Here is a 19,438-nt window from a genome sequence, read left to right on the forward strand (position 1 = left end):
TGATAGACCAATCACCTACTGTGCCTTGGAGTACTGCAGACCTGCCTGTCTTAGATATTGGATTAGCAAATCTGTCACAGGAGATTGACTCAGTTCCCATCATTCATCACCAGGCATGTCATGTTTGAGAAGCTGTACCCCAAGGAGGATAGCAACTAGTTGGTCATAAGAGACTGTTAAAAACAAAAAGGTGGGCGGAGAGAGAAATATCTTGCATTGAAATACATTGCACTCTGCCCCTACAGTACTCATCTCCTTTAACATGCATCTGTACATCAGCTGGAAACAAGCACAACGCTTACTTAGATTGCTTTTTCTACAACTTATGCATTTGCAAAATCTAAAATGGACAATAAAGAGGCACATTAACAGCCAAGTTTTGTAGTGTTTATTTTCTAGCAGACACACTACATAAAAGTCCCCTTAAATTAGTGTACATTATTACCCTCTTTAGGGCATGTCCCTCAGAGTGCTGCAGAAACTGCTTTGAAGGCAGCTTTAGCTAAGAAAAAAAGGAAAAAAAAAAAAGAGAACCCACTTCAAACCAATTCCTTTAAAAACAAAACAAAAAAAAAATTCCCAGAATGATAAAGCAGTGGAGCGTTGATTTCAGTACTTTTCAGTGCCTTTCCTTGTTTTTCTTTTGAGGATTTGCTCGCCAGCCTCTGGTCAGCTGCGGCTAGTGGGGGCCGGGGCGCTTCTTTTCTCATGGCGTTTTGTCGTGCTAGATTGCAGGGATTCCTGTTCACATGATGCGCATGCCTTGGAGCGAGGATTCCAGAATCTGAAAACACACAGAAGTTCTAAATAAGTGCTTGGTGGCAGTGGTCAAGAATAAAGTTCCGGCAAACTGGATGAAAATGGTGGAAAGAAAACTTAGCACAAATTTTGCAGACTATGTTTCACACCCTGTGCTGAGGGAATCCTAATTGTGGTGGTGGGGGGGAAAGAAGTGAGTAAACAATACAGCGTGCATGTCAGAAATGTAACTGTTGAAGCAATGAAATGTAAAGCAAAAGCTTAATGATAATATATGCAACCTGAGATTTTTGCTGATTAGATGTTACTAGATTTCTGAATTGACACTTTAAAACCTAAATGAGTCCCTCCCTGTTACAGTCTCTTATCAATTGTATTTTTCTGTTTATCGAGTTGCATTGCTTACAGTCTGGCTAGGGGATCATTAGGTGATTTGCTCCACCAAGTCCAGTGACTTGTTTAAAAAGGGAGAAAAGGATAGACCGAGTAATTACAGGCCAGTCAGCCTAACCTCGGTGGTGGGAAAATTATTGGAAAGAATTCTGAAGGACAGGATAAATTTTCATTTAGAAAGACACGGATTAATCAAGGATAGTCAGCATGGATTTGTTAAGGGAAGGTCGTGTCGGACAAACTTGACTGAATTTTTTGAGGAGGTAACAAGGAGGGTAGTACATGTGATGTAGTGTTTATGGACTTTAGCAAGGCTTTTGATAAGGTTCCACATGGCAGACTGGTCACGAAGTTAAAAGCCCATGGGAGCCAAGGCAAAGTGTCAAGTTGAATGCAAAACTGGCTCAGAGGCAGGAAGCAGAGGGTAATAGTTTTTGGGTGTTTGTGTGACTGGAAGGCTGTTTCCAGTGGGGTTCCGCAGGGCTCGGTACTAGGTCCCTTGCTTTTTGTGGTATATATCAACGATCTTGACTTGAATATAGGGGGTATGATTAAGAAGTTTGCAGATGATACTAAAATCGGTTGTGTGGTTGATACTGAAGAAGGAAGCTGTAGACTGCAGGAAGATATCAATAAATTGGTCTGGTGGGCAGAACAGTGGCAAATGGAATTCAATCCGGAGAAGTGTGAGGTAATGCATTTGGGGAAGGCTAACAAGGAAAGGGAATACACATTAAATGGTAGGACACTGAGTAGTGTAAAGGAACAAAGGGACCTTGGAGTACATGTCCACAGATCCCTGAAGGTAGCAGGCCACGTAGATAAGGTGGTTAAGAAGGCATACGGAATGCTTGCCTTTATTAGCCGTGGCATAGAATACAAGAGCAGGGGGGTTATGCTTCAACTGTATAAAACACTAGTTAGGCCTCAGCTAGAATACTGCGTGCAGTTCTGGTCACATTACAGGAAAGATGTGATTGCACGAGAGAGGGTGCAGAGGAGATTTACAAGGATGTTGCCGGGAGTAGAGAATCATGGCTATGAGGAAAGACTGGATAGGCTGGGTTCGTTTTCCTTGGAACAGAGGAGGCTGAGGGGAAACCTTATTGAGGTGTATAAAATTATGAGGGGCATAAAGTGGATAGAAAGGACCTATTTCCCTTAGCAGAGGGGTCAAAAACCAGGGAGCACAGATTTAAAGTAATTGAGGGAAAGTTTAGAGGGGATTTGAGGGGAAATTTCTTCACTCAGGGTTGTGGGGGGTCTGGAACTCACTGCCTGAAAGGGTGGTAGAGGCAGGAACCCTAACCACATTTAAACAGTACTTGGATGTGCACTTGGGATGCTCTAACCTGCAGGGCTACGGACCAAGAGCTGGGAAGTGGGATTAGGCTGGATAGCTCTTTGTTGGCCGGCGCGGACACGATGGGCCAAAATGGCCTCCTTCCGTGCTGTAACTTTCTATGATTCTATGACACCCTCTAATACGCTCTCCCTGTGTTGGGAGCTCATTGCTTTTGTCCACCCAGCCCCAAAAATAGCAAGTTAACCAGTGTAGAGAACACAAAAAATCAGTCCTGTGAAGGGTCCCACTTAAAACATTCTCTCTTGCTCTTTCAGAAGTTGCTTGTGGATTTAGATGCTGACCAATCTGTGCATTTTATAGTACTTTTAAATGTAGCATTCGCACCAGAGTTAGGTGGTCAAATCCCACTCCAAGACTTGCGCACATAAACCAAACTGACTTCATTACAGTCCTGAGGGAGCAATGCTGCACCGCAGAGGGGCCATGTTTTGGTTGAGACATAAAAGATTCCACAGCACTTTTTTTTGTTAAAGATCAGCAGGTGGTGAAGGGGGGGGGGGGGGGGGGGGGGCGATGTCTCCTGGTCAACATTCATTCCTCAACCAATGTTACTAAAACAGATTAACTGGTTGTTCCGGTTATGATCTGGAATGCACTGCCTGAAAGGGCGGTGGAGGCAGATTCAATCATGGCATTCAAAAGGGAATTGGATAAGTACCTGAAGGAAAAAAAATTGCAGGGCTACGGGTAAAGGGCAGGGGAGTGGGACTAGCTGAGGTGCTCTTGCAGAGAGCCGGCACGGGCTCGACGGGCTGAATAGCCTCCTTCTGTGCTGTAACCATTCTAGGATTACGGTTTGTGGTACCTCTCTGTGTGCAAATCGATTTCCACATACAAAATAACAATGACAGCACTCAAAAGGAATGAATTGTCTGAAGTGTTTTGGGATGTTCTGAGGATGTAAAAGGTGCTACATAAATGCAAGGTTTTTTTTTCCTGTTCTTGCTTCAAAACCATTATTTGCACCATTCTACTCTCAGCTGTCCCCCTTTGAGCACTGAATATCCTTTCTGAATTGCTAAGTAGTTCTTTTCTATCTTTTAATTTGTAAATTTTGATTGCAGATTATAAAATCAGAATTAGAACAGCTGTTTTAGGACTTTGGATGCGAGAGATGAACAGAGACTTAATTGAAGTAACAACAATGTAACCTACATAAAGGCCGGATGCTTAACATGGCAAGGATGTAAACATGAACAATCTTACAGCTAATATCCAACATTTCTCAAATCAGTCTAAGTACTTAAAGTTCCTTTTAATTCTTAAGAAACTGATAAGCAGAGCATTTGGATTGGTTAATGGCTTTAATACCAACTCCATCTGCATAGAGTTTAATACATTGCACACAATAAGCTAAAAGTCTTAATTATAAACCTTTATAAAGTTTCCTTGTGTAGTTGGAACCTGTCAAAAAGCTCCCTAAAATAAATGTGACTTCACCTTCAAATCCCAAATTGTCATTGCGCCGTCAATACCAGTAGTGCAAAACTTCCGACAATCTCTTGTATCGCCTTCATATACAGAGACTTGGCTGGGGAGAGAAAAACAGAATATTTTTTAAAAAGTAAATTATTTTTTCAGTCCATTTGTTAACAGCTGTTTGCAAAATCCAGCTTGTTTTTAACTTCAGATATGAGGGGTTTGATATTACATTGAGTTTACAGCACAGAAACAGGCCATTTGGCCCAACTGGCCTATGCCGGCGTCAATGATCTACACGAGTAGCGGCTCCGCCCACCTTACTTCATCTAACCCTAATCAGCATATTATATAGTTGGAAAAGCTACTGTGGACTATTCAACACAGAACACTTACTATCAGGGGCTGAAAATTCCATTGGCCCTATCAGAAGGGGTCCAGTTCATCAGAAAGAATCCCTATATCATTTAACAAACTGGCTTAAACACCAGATTGTTTTATATTGTAGTCAATGTCTGCAATTGAATTCTAAGTGGCATTAACAGTCAGGTTCTACAGCAGTGCATTTCCAGGGTCCTGGACCAGCATGCTCGACAATAGAGGGAGTAAATCCATCCCTCTAAAACCCTTCAAGTCACAGTCAAAGTTAAAGTCCAAAACCAAAACAAATTCAGCAGTACTTCATTGGCTGTAAAGCATTTTGGGATGTCCAGTGGTCATGAAGGGCGCTACAGGAAACTTTGTGCTATCCGGAAGTTGAATGTCCGGCAACTTTGATTTAACGGCAGAAATCAGCAGCCGTTTTGGTTAGGTTTTTTTTCTGCTTTTCACAGGCAGGCTCTGGAAAGCGTTTTTGTCACTTAGCAACAGCTTCAGAGACGCTTCCAAGCCACGGGCCGAGTGTTTACAAGCTGTTGCTGAGCAAGTGTGTTTGTGATCAGATACTGCGATGAAAAGCTCCTATCTGATAACATTGACGCTGGTCTATCCGGAGCTTTTAAAAAAACAGCAATAGCTCGGTCCCATGGGTGCCGGATAGCACAAAGTTTCCTGTATATAAATGCAAGTCTTTTTTCTAGTAGAGCGTAATATTAGACCGATGCGGAGCTCTGGGGCTGGTGCCAGCCTCGAGGATCCAGAGCTCCCAATTGATTGCTTCTGGAAGGCATTGCTTGCATCAAACACTCCACATATTTCAAAGAAACAAGCACATACATTAGATGCATGTACTATTAGATTAGATATATTCTAGTGGTTGATAAATGGGCTAATATAGCTTGCATAAATCTGTAAATACTTCCATTTAAACAAGTTAAAATTCCAAGAGCAACAAAACCCATAATCTAATTGCAGTTAGAAAAACATTCATTCTTTAATAGGAAAGGACTGCAGCTTCATCCAGCACATTCCTGCCTTTCCAGTTCGGTCTCCACGGACCCACTCCCACCCAGTTCCTCATGGAAAAATATGATTTGATTACAAAATCTGAAGTGTCATTAGCTAATTCTAAAGAGTAGGTTACGAGTTTGAATGCCGTCTTTATACTGTACAGAATTGCTTCGAGTACAAAGGATTGTTTGCCTTGCCTGCTGGCATTTTGGAATACACCCCATTTATAATGTTGGGTGTGTTCCAGAGTATTGGTCGCAACACTAAACTTATCCTGGAATAGACGGAGGTGGAAAACCATACAAGCTGAGTACACAACCTTCCTGTGGCTTGGATCTGGTTATCCCTTACCAAAGACGTTAATCTTGCAAATTTTCACGGGTTCTCCACTTCAGTATTTTTTTTTTAAATGCTAAAAATTCTAATAGGTTTGAAACCATGAACACATACGTTTATATGGTTCTACATTTACAGTATTGACAATCATAGTTTGAAAGATACAACAACTTGTACTTATATAGCACCTTTAAGGCAGTAAAACGTCCCAAGACACTTCACAGGAGTATTATACGACAAAAAATGACACCGAGCCACATAAGGAGAAGTTAGGGCAGGTGACCAAAAGCTTGGTCAAAGAGGTAGGTTTTAAAGGAGCGTATTAAAGGAGAAAAGGGAGGTAGAGGGGCGGAGAGATTTAGGCAGGGAATTCCAGAGCTTAGGGCCTAGGCAACAGAAGGCACGGCCACCAATGGTTGAGCAATTATAATCAGGGATGCTCAAGAGGGCAGAATTAGAGGAGCGCAGATATCTCGGGGGGGGGGGGGGGCGTTGTGGGGCTGGAGAAGATTACAGAGATAGGGAGGGGTGAGGTCATGGAGAGATTTGAAATCAAGGATGAGAATTTTGAAATCGAGGTGTTGCTTAACCAGGAGCCAATGTAGGTCAGCAAGCACAGGGGTGATGGGTGAACGGGACTTGGTGCGAGTTAGGATACGGGCAGCAGAGTTTTGGATGATCTCAAGTTTATGTAATGTAGAATGTGGGAGGCCAGCCAGGAGTGCGTTGGAATAGTAAAGTCTAGAGGTAACAAAGGCATGGATGAGGGTTTCAGTAGCAGATGAGCTGAAGTGGAGACGGGCAATGTTACGGAGGTGGAAATAGGTGGTCTTAGTTATGTCATGGATGTGTGGTTGGAAGCTCATTTCAGGGTCAAATTTGACACCAATGTTGCGAACAGTGTGGTTCAGCCTCAGACAGATGTTAGGGAGAGGGATGGAGTCAGTGGCTAGGGAACGGAGTTTGTGGCGGGTCCGAAAACAATGGCTTCGGTCTTCCCAATATTTAATTGGAGAAAATTTCTGCTCATCCAGAACTGTATGTCAGACAAGCCATCTGACAATTTAGAGACTGTGGAGGGGTCGAGAGAAGTGTAGTGAGGTAGAGCTGGGTGTCGTCAGCGTACATGTGGAAACTGACGCTGTGTTTTCGGATGATGGTGCCAAGGGGCAGTGTATAGATGAGAAATATGAGGGGGCCAAGGATAAATCCTTGGGGGACACACCAGAGGTTACGATCCGGGAGCGGGAAGAGAAGCCATTGCAGGTGATTCTCTGGCTATGATTAGACAGATAAGAATGGAACCAGGTGAGAGCAGTCCCACCCAGCTGGGTGACGGTGGAGAGGCGTTGGAGAAGGATGGAGTGGTCAACCATGTCAAATGCTGCAGACAAGTCAAGAAGGACGAGGAGGGATAGTTTAACTTTGTCACCTTTGATGAGAGCCGTTTCGGTACTGTGGCAGGGGCAGAAACCTGATTGGAGGGATTCAAACATGGAGTTCCGGGAAAGACGGGCACGGATTTGGGAGGCGACACCACGTTGAAGGACTTGAGAGGAAAGGGAGGTTGGAGATGGGGCGGTAATTTGCAAGGATGGAGGAGTCAAGATACCAGATAAATCCACAATTCAAAGGTTTAAGCATGAAATAATTACCAGCTTTGATGCTCTTAAAACAAGTTACCAAATAATTTTTTTGTAACATTACCTGACCCCAAGTTTCAGTCATTTCCCCATTTGTCTTCCCCTCAAAACACATCACCTCCAGCAGCTGACAGATAAAAAGGGGTTTAAGTAACATTTTAAAACGAGCAATGCCAATCAATGTTCCCCCTAATTTTGTGGGGGGGGGGGGGGTTTGCGGTCCCTTTAAATGGGCTGCGTGGTCCAGTCAAAATTTCACATGTGCGAAATCGCCGATTTGAAAAGCTGGTCCCGGGCTGTGCGGGACCTCCAGGCAGCAGCACAGCCACGCAGCTTAAAGGGAACATCGATACCAACAATGCTCATGATTGTCAGGTACCAGCTCGACTTGTAGATGAACGAGAACGATAATGTATTTTGCTTGCTGCCCTCTCACGGGCTCGTGAGCTGAAGCGGTACTGGGAACAGGTGAAACTCAACAGGACTGAAGTGGGGTGATCTGACTGACAAGCAGCTGAGGATAGGAACTCATCAACGGTCAGTGTGGAGATCAAGCATTCTTAATCCATAAAACACCTGAACACGCCAATTAGATGAATCTTGACAAGGGATATCAACACACAAACCTAATCAAACATCATACAGCAACAGGGCCCGAGCTAGTGTGGCTGAAAACCTGCTGGCCTCAACTGTCTTACACTTACGTGATGCTGTTCTGGTGGAGGGTCTCAAGTGTGGTATTTCGATCCTCCGTGGTTGCCCTTCTATCCAGATTGTGGAAGCGCTGCATGGCAGACATGTTGCGCTGAATGCTCTGCTTTGGAATGTCTAGCTTGGATATGTAGGTCAAAGAACCACGATCATCGTACATGAACAGCATCGGACAGCAGTCATGGCCCTGCAGATACAGAGAAAGCTGTAGAATGGACTATCCAATTTAATGCTTATTCACGGATAGATATTGATAAGCGTGCACAATTTTAGTATCCAAAACCAGATCCTCTGTACTTTCATACAAATCTACTTCCAATCAATGTTCAGCAAGTATTTATTTATTTTCTGGAATATTAAGAAATAGCATTACCAACCTATTACACACTTAAACACTAATGTAACAATCAGGTTTTAACACAGTTCTTTTAAACAGAGCATTAGGAAGCAATACTTCTAGTGGGATCAGAGCAATTCATCCTTCTCCCCTCCCCCAGTTTCCTTCACCTTCAGTCCTGAAGGCTTTCACCCCTACTGGGGTATGGTACCACAGGTGCCTGCAGCCCTCTAGTTGCCACTAGTCAATGTGGAAGCCTAGACACCAACTGTCAGCAGACTAATTGTTCGTGGGTGGCATCACAGCCAAGCCCAAACCGGTCCCATCTGATATACGCGTTTCCTAGCAGAGGCCATTGAACAGCACACAAGGCTGACTCTCCCCCCCCACTGCCCCACCCTTCCACCCCCCCCCCCCTCCTCCTCTCTAGTCCAGCCCAGTGACGAGTTGCATATCCCAAGAGATCCAATTTTTCTTTGATTTACCCGTGTCAGATTGGTTTTGGAATATCAAAGTAGGAGTGAGGATCCAGTGAGCGACATTCTGCCGCATAGTGGTAAATAATATATTCAAGCAAGTGTGGACTATACAATACAGAAGCTTGAGTCGATCTAATAGACTTTTGTAACATGAAACCAAGTTGTACTCACTGCTGCCACTATGCTATTCTCAGAGACAAAAATCACACTCAACAGAGGGAGAAATTCGGTCTTCGTTTGAGAAACCCTAGAAAGAAAGATGACACTTTAATTCTAACCACTTATCTTTTAAACATCGTTAGCCACTATTTAATCACCTATTTCCCTTTTAAAAAAGGTAGAACTCCTACAGCTAGAAGGGTAGAAATGACCACAGACCTATTCAGTCGTCATTGTTAGCCCAATTTTCTTCCCATTTCTCCCATAAGGTGCAGGCCCTTATTGCAATCCGTGGGCACCAGCAGCCCTCTGACACCTTAGCCAAGTGATTATTCTTCACGAGTGCAGCTAGACAGCAAGTACGAGTAGACTGTTCAACTGTGGAAGGCATCACAGGAACTCCATTCTGATTTTTACCAGACATTCACACATGCATAGCTTCCAGTAGAGATCACCGGAGAGTGATCAGGAGCAGAAGTCCCAGCTGATTTCCACCCCCCCTCTAGTCAAGACAATTGTAAAAAGACCCCAACCACTGCCTCAGTGGCGATTAGCTAACCCAGCACAGACCAAGCACTTTCTAGTCTATATAGCTGTACTACCCTGGGCAGATAGAATAAAAGACCTGTTCACTAGTCAAATTGCCATTTCTTACATCTCGGCGTTGAACTAAACTAGACTACCAGCCACGTACTGAGAAACTGCCAATGTCATTCCTTTTGGTGTTCATAACAAGCACTACCATAGCGAAGGTGTAGGAAGAGTATATTTTATTCAAAGTACTCCTTGCTTGTATTGAAGAAAGTTATTCTCCTGTCAAATACTTTGATTTAAAAACAAAGTTAATTTTATCGCCACCATTGTACCACGGAGACCCTAGAGTAGGATCTCACTCCGCGTCCAACCGCTCGAGTGATGTCAATTACTGGGAGTGTTTCAGAGTGGCTCCATTGCAAACAGTAGGGGAAATTAGACTTCACAGTAGCCTTACAGCCCCTGGAATAAATACTAAAAGACTGGGGATGCCAATTTTCTAGCCTGCAGGAAGATTTTCTGAAGCATCCCTCAGTCTGGCCTGAAGTTGCACTCACTGCTGTTTGCAATGGAACAACTCTTGGACTTATGGGTAAGTCCGACATCATAGGAGCAGCCTTGTAGGGAGGAAGAGCCTACTCACGAGTCTACATGACAAAGATAAAATTGCTTAAAAAAATTAATGTCTGGCAACAGTATAATGTTCTTCCTATAAAAACAGGGAGTGCTTTGAACAAAATTATCCCCCCCCCCTACACTTTGCTCCCACTTTACGGATGTGCAGGGTTACATGGTTTCACACTGACACCATGTGGTGTGAACATGCATTACAGGTGAAGCGTCGTGTAAATTCAAAACAAATCCAAACACTTTACATTTGTTTGCATTTAAAGTGAATGGTGCAACTGAAGTGAATTTACTTTGTACAAACACAAATGGTCTCTTCATATCTGCTTAACAGATTTGTGATGGACTAATGTAAATCACCAAATTTGAATGCATGTGAATACTACAGCCTCAATTAACACACTTAACCTAAATCACAATTTACCGGTGTAAATGGAGCATTCAGTGGCAATAAATGAAGTGTCACTACCAAGGATGCCAAAGATCTATATTTCATGATACAATGACTGCAGAAGATATTCCCAAGCATCAATATATTGCAAAATTGCTATGCAAGTTTGAAATAAAAAGCATCAGAAAAGCTCTGATTCACAAATATGCTTAGATTCAAAAACATTTTTAAAAACCTTTCCATAGGATTTCCTTTAATATATTTTTTAAATTACATTTTTTTGGAGGCTAGCATGATCCTCCTTTCACCTGAAAATGAGAGAAGGAACAGTACTTACGTCATATTTTTACCAGCGTCAACAACAGATACAGTGCTGTCGTGGCTGACCCATGCCAGGCGGTTTCCTGTGGCAGAGAAAGAAACACTGTGGACCCAACCACCACTGCCGGCACCCCCAAACTCTGCCATCACCTGTCCGAAAGGCATTTTGGAACCCCAGGGTGTGGCAGAAGGCTTTGTGTCTACTTCTTTGATGTAAGCAGAAAATACTCTAAAGAAAATAGAAATTGAACTGTCAGAAGCTTGTGCTGAGGCAGGGTTAATGACATTCTGCCTGGTTAAATAAAGGTAACATGGCACCTCAAAGCTATTGATGCATTACAAAGTATTTGGTGCAAGACAGAAGTGCTGGTGAGGTAATGTGCTAATACTGTACTATGCGAGCATCTTACGGTTATACAACTTAGCCTTTCTGCTATTCGGTCAACAGGCAGAATTGAGACGGAAGTGAAGTGGATGTCTTCATGGTGCTTGTGTAAGGGTTTTTGATTTTAGTAGTTTTTTTTATTGCTAGCTTTACCTGCTAAAAATTCTTCCACTGAAAAGGCCTCAGAACCCACATAGGGGCAACTGAAAGCAAAATGCCTGAATAATAGAGGGAGTAGGGGATGAGAAACCCCAAGTTTAATTCCAAGCACTTTCTTTTAAACGTTTTTTTTACCACTACTATTTAACCTCTAAAGGTAATACTCCTCTTAAGGCTAGAAGGGATGAAGCATCAAGGGTCTAACTTCTATAACTGATAATATAGTAATTTTGTTATAATATGTTGTGCACTGCTTATTTGGGCATCACCATTTTGTCACAACTCCATGTGGCTTCTCAATAGGATTTTCCCCATGTTAGAGCTGTAACAGTCACACCTGCAGCTGCACAATTCTACCACTAGATCAAGCTTCATAAGCTCCAGATCCCCATACCAATACCATCACTAAATCACTGAAGAAAATTTGCTTTGCCCTGACCGTCTGTGGGCAACACCATGAGAAATCCACCTGTGTTGATTTAAGTATAAAGGGATTTTCCATCTGCATAGTTTGAAGTTTCCCCCAATTCTAATTTTCCTGAAAATCTCCCATTAAAAACAAAAACTATTAAAAAACATTTTTAATATTAACTTACAGCTCTCATTTGCTTGTGACAACTCAAAGTGTCTATGTTAGGACATTATGCACTAACTTTAGTAATAGATCACAAAATTCTACAATTTTGCCATTTAAATTACAAAACTAGTACCTCTGTTTAAATGCGATTGGTTTCCATTTCCCACACCAGTCATCTTTACGGTCTCTCAGCAACTGCCAATTTAATGCAGCTTTCTGGGCGGTTCTGGGTTTTTGATACATGCCTACCCAGAACCAGGTTCAGACTGTTTAAAATAACAGCTCCAGACTGAATGAGGCATCAGCTCAGAATATTTATTCACTGAATATATGTATGTTTATTGCTCACCCAATATAATCAAATATACACTTCAGTATTTGTATTGTAACCCAATGATCCAAGCAGGTGTCCAACCCTTGAAGCTCAGGCAACACAAGTCATATCAGTGCTTATATTTCTTAACCAATGGCTTGTCCTGTTTGAATTCGTGGGACTGGAGGTTTGGGAAGGGCTTTTTTTTTAATAAAAGCACCAACTTAATAAATTGCAAGTCAGAACATGAAAATCGGTTATTAGCACCAACTTGATGTATGCAAATTAACAAACACCGATTTAAACTTTGTATTTGGCCTCCTAGGCTCCATGGCACACACGTGTTCCAAGACAACAAAAGCCTGGTCACCCCTGCTTTTGAGGAACCAAATGGCCATGTCAAGTCTGTGACTGCTACAGCATGCTGCCTGTTGAGTTAACGATTCTTTCCTTACCATCTCTTAAGTCCCACAGTACTACACATTTTTGAACCAGCCACCAGTAAGCAAACACTAGAATGATCTGAGGCCACTTGCCCTCCAATTCACCTTCACACAATGTGGGTAAAGTACCTACTCTCAGCTTGACGCAGAATTTCAATGTCACTAAAGATATTGGTAACTGAGGAATGTTGGTCCCAAACAAGTCTCGTCACTCCCTGCCAGACTGTAGATGTGCTGACAATAAGTCTATATAATGAATTAATTGACACTGCTCCATTTTCAGCCATATTTGGTCATCATCCACCATTAAATGAACCACTAAATGATGTATAATTACAAAATACTGCGGATGCTGGAAATCTGAAATTACAACAGAAAATGCTGGAAACACTCAGCAGGCCAGGCAGCATCCGTGGAGAGAGAAACAGAGTTAACGTTTCAGGTCTGGGACCCTTCATCAGAACTGGAAAAAGCTGGAGATGTAACAGATATTAAGCAGGTGCAGAGACAGAAGGGGGGGGGGGGGGGGGAAAATAGAAAGAACATCCTGTACTTTTGTAAGAGGCAGGAAAGATAAAATGTTGCAAATGGAATGGCAAAAATCATACTGCATGAAAAATGGGGGCAGGGATAATTATCTGAAATTGTTAAACTCTATATTGAGTCCGGCAGGCTGCAAAGTGCCGAATCGAAAGATGAGGTGCTGTTCCTCGAGCTTACGCTGAGCTTCATTGGAACAATGCAATAGCCCGAGGACAGAGAGATCAGAGTGGGAGTGAAGCGGTGAATTAAAGTGACAGGCGACCGGAAGCTCAGGGTCACCCTTACGGACTGAACGGAGGTGTTCCGCAAAGCGGCCGCCCAATCTGCGTTTGGTCTCCCCAATGTAGAGGAGACCGCATCGTGAGCAGCGAATACAGTATATTAAATTGCAAGAAGTACAAGTAAATCGCTGTTTCACCTGGAAGGGGTGTTTGGGGCCCTGGACAGTGGGAAGGGAGGAGGTAAAAGGGGCATGTGTTGCATCTCCTGCGTTTGCACGGGAAGGTGCCAGGTGAAGGGAGACCAAACGCAGATTGGGCGACCGCTTTGCGGAACACCTCCGTTCAGTCCGTAAGGGTGACCCTGAGCTTCCGGTCGCCTGTCACTTTAATTCACCACTTCACTCCCACTCTGATCTCTCTGTCCTCGGGCTATTGCATTGTTCCAATGAAGCTCAAAGTAAGCCCCCCCCCCCTGTTGTCTCTGCACCTGATTAATATCTGTTACATCTCCAGCTTTTTCCAGTTCTGATGAAGGGTCCCAGACCCGAAACGTTAACTCTGTTTCTCTCCCCACGGATGCTGCCTGGCCTGCTGAGTATTTCCAGCATTTTCTGTTGTGATTTCACTAAATGATGTAGTCATGCCATCAAATGTTTGGAAATGGTGAAGTATCAGTGCATCTAAAGTGGTTTACATCATTTTAAATCGTGAGATCTGCTCATTTTTGCTGACGATTTATAAGGAGTCACTCTCTCTAAAGCTATCACTAAGTTATGAATGAATGCATGTAAAATCCCCTTATATCCGCCACTGTGACATAGAATAATGTAAATCATAAAATCAACGCATTCCAATTATTGGTCACAAGACAACTTTTATACCAGACATTTTCATTCGCAATATTGAGTTCATTAAATTCTAATGCTGACTTGGCAGTGAAATATAATATTTTTTCAAATATTCCAGGAGATTGTCAAGTGATGCACTACATTTTAGATCTGTGATAAGACTGAAAGCACTCTGTCCTTTGTGACTTATTTAATCTTCAAACATTGGAAACCTTCCACCGCAAATAAACAATATAGCAAGAAAACCAATTAAAACAAAGAGCTTAGATCAGTAATTCAACTTCAGAGTTCAGATATTTTTCTTCTGAGGCATAATGTAGATTATATGAAGCCATAGGCAGTGGGCAGATATGTGGAAAATTGAATTAAATGTAGAACAATGTGAAGTACATTTTGGGAAAATATCAAAGAATGGAACTGCAAGATTCTCAGTGGAGTGAAGGAAGCGAGAGATCTATGGATGCAGGATTATATTTTTGAAAACAGGATCACAGGTGGAAAGAAACAGAGCAAATGGGATTCTTGGTTTTATATACAGCAGCATTGAATACAATAGCTGGAAGTTAGTAATTGGTAGAAGACGCTGGTTATGCCACAGTTTTGGGCTCGCTTTTAGAGAAAGGATATCGGGGCCATAGAAAAGTTGTAATGTAGATTCACTAAGATTACAACAGGAATGAGATGATATAGTTTGGCGACTACGGCTGTATTCACTGGAGAAGAAAAGCTGAAGGGGATCTAATAGAAGTATTAAAAATATGAAGGGGTTTGAGAGAGTGAATAGTGGAAGATTATTTCCACTGCGATGAATTGGTACCAGGGGGGTATAAATGGGAACAAATGAGATCAAAAGGATACTATTCGTCCAAAGGGTGAAAAATACTTTACTAAAAATGGCTAGTGAAACAGTCAATGATATTTAAGAGGAAAGTAGATAGACACTTGGAACATACAGGGAAAGTGAATTGAAATGGGATTACAGTAAATAGCTGTAGAGAGCGCTACCTGCAGCACAGGCAACAGTTAGAGTGATGCTCGAATTACTACAATCCTCCTTTGAGCCCCATGGATTAGGGAGGGCAAAACAGGCCAGGTTTCCAGCACCTGAATGATCCTTTTCTTCTACACCAAAATTTGTATGACTACGATAATCTATCCGAGCTTCACTCCGGGAATCTAGGACATCATCTGAATCCTTAAATTGGATTGCTACCTAATCCACGTTGAAAGTTTTTCTAAGAAAATATATTTTTCTTGGACATAGGGAGGAGGTTGTATGAAATTAATTTGGATGTAGTATTTTATATGCATGACCAAATCCTAGCACCCGTAAGTCATTTTAAAACCGCTAACAGAAGCTGCAGTGCCTCACCTGCATTTGAAGTCACACGAGCCTGCTGCCAGTAAGACATTATTGGGATGCCAGTCAAGGCTAAGGATAGTAGAACGAATTGGCTTCTTGATGTGTTTACTCACCCACCTAGAACAGAGAACTACAGCTAATTATGTTAAAGCTCAACAGATGCGCTCTTCCATAAACAAGCAGAATATGAATTTCAACTAAAATGGAATTTATGATCTTGAAACTTCTATTCACCTGGTTCAAAGATCTCTCCCTCCCTGTTCCGCACCCCCTACCTTCACTGTTTTGGAGTACATCATTTCATGAGCAAGAGGGCAGATGGGCCCAGTTCCCAGCCAATGCTGCGCAAGTGGTGGACACTAGGTATAAAACAGCACTCGGGTCAATTTAACCTTAATTTTCTTTGCCCGTCTCAAAAAGGATAGCATCTCAGCATCTCCCTCTGAAGGCTTAGGCGAGAAAAACTCAACTGTGTGAACAATTGCAGATATAAACCTGCATCCCAGCATGATACAGTGCAGCAGTGCCATTTTACATGCTGCAAGTTAACTGAAAGGAAGGGTTGATGGGAAAATCTGCAGGAGAAACTGCTTGCAGATGATGTCAAATTTGGGGAGGGGGGGGGGTTCAAACAACAGAAGCAAAACAAACAAAGGGATCCGTATAGATTGAGAAGATGGGCTGATGACTGGCAAATGGCAATTATGCAGGCAAATGTCAGGTAATGAGATGAGAGAAGGGAAATAAACGGTGCAGATAGAAACTAAATGCCTCCAAGCTACAGTATATAACATTAATGGACAGCTCACTGAAATCAACAGTGCAGTGCTCGGCAGCAATAAGGAAAGCTAACCAAATCTTGGCGCAAAATCCAAGCGATAATAACAAGTCTGTACAAGGCACTGCAGTAGTTACACCTGAAAAATGGTCTAATTCCAGATGCTGTACTGCAGCAAGGATATCCCGGATTTGGAGGCAGCGCAGTAAAGGGTAACCAAACAGATACCTTGCATTGGAGCCATGAGGAAAGATGGAAGAGCTTGGGATACTATGCAGAAGGAAAGTCTCCATGGAGGTATTATTCAAGTATTCAACATTCTTAAGGCAATAGAGAAGTCAAACCCTGATAATATGCTCGAGATTCCCTGATTCTGGAGTTTGTGGCACATAGGCTTAAGCTTAAACGAGGGAACATGGACTGTCCAGGGAGGAAGATAATGTGGAAACATTCAAGGGGGAATTAGATATTTAAAAGGAATGGACGATTGAAAAGTATTCACTTTAGAGATCAGCCAGATGGACTGCAGCATCTTTTCCATTCCTGTACTTCCCCATGGTTCCTATAAAAATTAAATTAAGCATTAGGTAAATGTTGATCAACACTTCTTTAGATGGCACAGCTGGTTAAGGCCGTGAGCAGCTGAGCTGCATAGACCAGAAAGGTCCCAGATTTGATCCGCAGTCTTTGTTGAGTTAGCAGAAGGCTGCTAGGAGTGCGATAATTGTCCATAGTGCCCATGCCTTTGGCAAGGAGAGGGGCAAAAGTTGGCCAGGGTTCTTGTACTGGGTGACAATCCATCAGCTCCTGCTGCAAAGTGCATGCATGTGAATGAAGAGGAGGCTCAGCTGTGATGCACCCAGTGGTAGAATAATCAGCAGACAGACAGTCACTATTCAAGGTTATACAAGAAGAATGGAGTAATGGAGGGCACCTAATACCTACAAAACTAGCCAAGCAAGGAGTCAACACTTTCAGATGAGATGAGATGGGGAGGTCAGAACAATGATTGGAAAAGAAAACCAAAATAAAGCATATTAACAAAATGTCAAGACTGCTGCTGTATTTAGAAAGATCTTTCGATTCTATAAATTTTAAAAACTAAGGAAACATACTGTTTAAACAGTTTAAAATGTCATTGTTCTAATTAGCCGGAGGTTAAAACCAACCTGCACAAATCAAAAAACGAATAATATAACTTCACAGCTAAAAATACATTTGTCACTGAAACAATGTCACCCATCTTCTGCAGAACATGATCTGAATAAGTGCGTTAAATGTGCACACTGTAAGCCTGCCCATAATTGCTAGCACAAAGAAAAAAAGACTGTGATCCAATTTTCTCCCATCTATTAATATATTTAGCAGTCCCTCTGAGGAATGCAGAGCAAGGTTTGAAAATAAAGTGTCAGTATATTCTAATACTATGAATTAGTAAAAATGCGACACGGATTCAGTCTAAATGAACATAAGTCGGATTTACGGGCAGAGTCTCAAACCATGTTTTCAAAACTTTAATGCTTCTCAAGGGTTTATTTATGTCGACACATCTCATTAAACAACAATCCCATCTAATTTCACATTCAAAGGAATGTTCCTATGGCTATTACGTACCTGACTACAGGAAAAAGATATAAATAACTGACAAAATTGCTGGCATACCAGACCAGTAACAAAACCGTGCCAGTGGCTGAAAAACCCAATTCCTTAGAAGGCACACAACACTGGAGGCACTCTTGATTTTACCACGTACTCACTCACCAATCATTTTCTCCTTCAAAGTAGCACACTGAGATCAGCCGAGCACCACTACCGACAGCAAACTTATTTTCCTGAGGAGACCACTTCACAAACGTCGCAGCGCGGTTAATTCTTAGAATGACCAACGTTGGCTTCCACACACCGTCTTTCTGACTCCACACGTAAGCATTACGGTCAGCGCCACAGGTTACAATGCGATCACTCTGGGGAGCCCAGTCAATGCCTGTACAGAAAATATAGCAACCGATTAAGTGTAAATTATTTAGGAACCCAACAACCAGAACTTGTCACAGCAGCACAGGGAAGGTAAATCTCAGAGAGTGCGTGAGTGTTCAATTTAAATCTGCATTCCAAAAATGTCACACACGAGTTGAAGAAAATAGCTAAAAGAGAAAACAGAACAACGCCTCAAAGGTAGTCCAAAGTTGATGTACCTCCAAATATGGTTTGTAATTGAGACCTGGATACACTTTAAAAAAGAGAAACGCCCAACTTCAGCACTTAAGAAAACAGATTTGGTTTGTCCAATTGAATGATTTTATGTAAATGGTGACTGCTAATTGCATTAGGTAAATTAGATAGTTAACAAGTCCAAAAGAGCAGAACTAATGGGATGTGCTGCCACTAAAAGATATTTGGTGAACATTTACACTTGTCTTATTCATGCAATATGAAGGTCTTTCAGTCATAACGTCCATTAAAAAAAAAGATAAAAGCGGACATGCCCACAGAAACCTTATTGCAAAAGTTTGCTCTGGAGGAGACACTGCCTCTGCTGTAGTATTACCTCTGCTGGGCTTCACATGGCAGCTCCAAAATGGAATTGTCAGGCAAGCTGTTCCAGGAAAACAGCCGGTCTAAAAAGTCCCCCAAAAAAAGCAACAACGGTTCTTTAATTTGTATATATTCATTAAGACAAGGTGCTTCAGTAATTTAAGAATTTATTCGTAGTTGCAAACAGGAGCATCCTCATTTTAACTTTATCTTTTCAATGTCAGGAGTAAATCATATCAACACCACTTGGAATATGGACAAGACAGATGAGGGAAGTGCACAGAGCCAATGTTTTTCTGCCTTTTGTTTCACGCATAGAACTTTGCACCTCTGGTCACTCTGTGCCTTCCATTTACTGCACAGCTTCAATTTCTGTAATACAGGAAAGTGCCATACCATTTTACTTTGA

General features: G+C 42.2%; 1 protein-coding gene across 2 annotated transcripts in view; it reads right to left on the reverse strand.

Moving 5' to 3' along the window:
* Positions 1-373: 373 nt before the first annotated feature.
* Positions 374-19,438, reverse strand: part of LOC147110367 (actin-related protein 2/3 complex subunit 1A-B) — a 36,830-nt gene continuing 17,765 nt past the window's right edge. For both annotated transcript variants that reach the window (XM_086000311.1, XM_086000310.1), the window contains exons 4-10: positions 18,256-18,478; positions 15,726-15,833; positions 10,881-11,093; positions 9,004-9,079; positions 8,010-8,203; positions 3,959-4,049; positions 374-784 (exon numbers count right to left, since the gene is read on the reverse strand). In XM_086000311.1, the coding sequence (XP_085856437.1) occupies positions 746-784; positions 3,959-4,049; positions 8,010-8,203; positions 9,004-9,079; positions 10,881-11,093; positions 15,726-15,833; positions 18,256-18,478 (944 nt within the window). In that variant the 3' untranslated portion in view covers positions 374-745. The remainder of the gene's footprint in view (positions 785-3,958; positions 4,050-8,009; positions 8,204-9,003; positions 9,080-10,880; positions 11,094-15,725; positions 15,834-18,255; positions 18,479-19,438) is intronic.

Source organism: Somniosus microcephalus, chromosome 11 (assembly GCF_052327205.1).
Source record: "Somniosus microcephalus isolate GS21.2 chromosome 11, FLI_Smic_1.0, whole genome shotgun sequence".
NCBI lineage: Eukaryota > Metazoa > Chordata > Chondrichthyes > Squaliformes > Somniosidae > Somniosus > Somniosus microcephalus.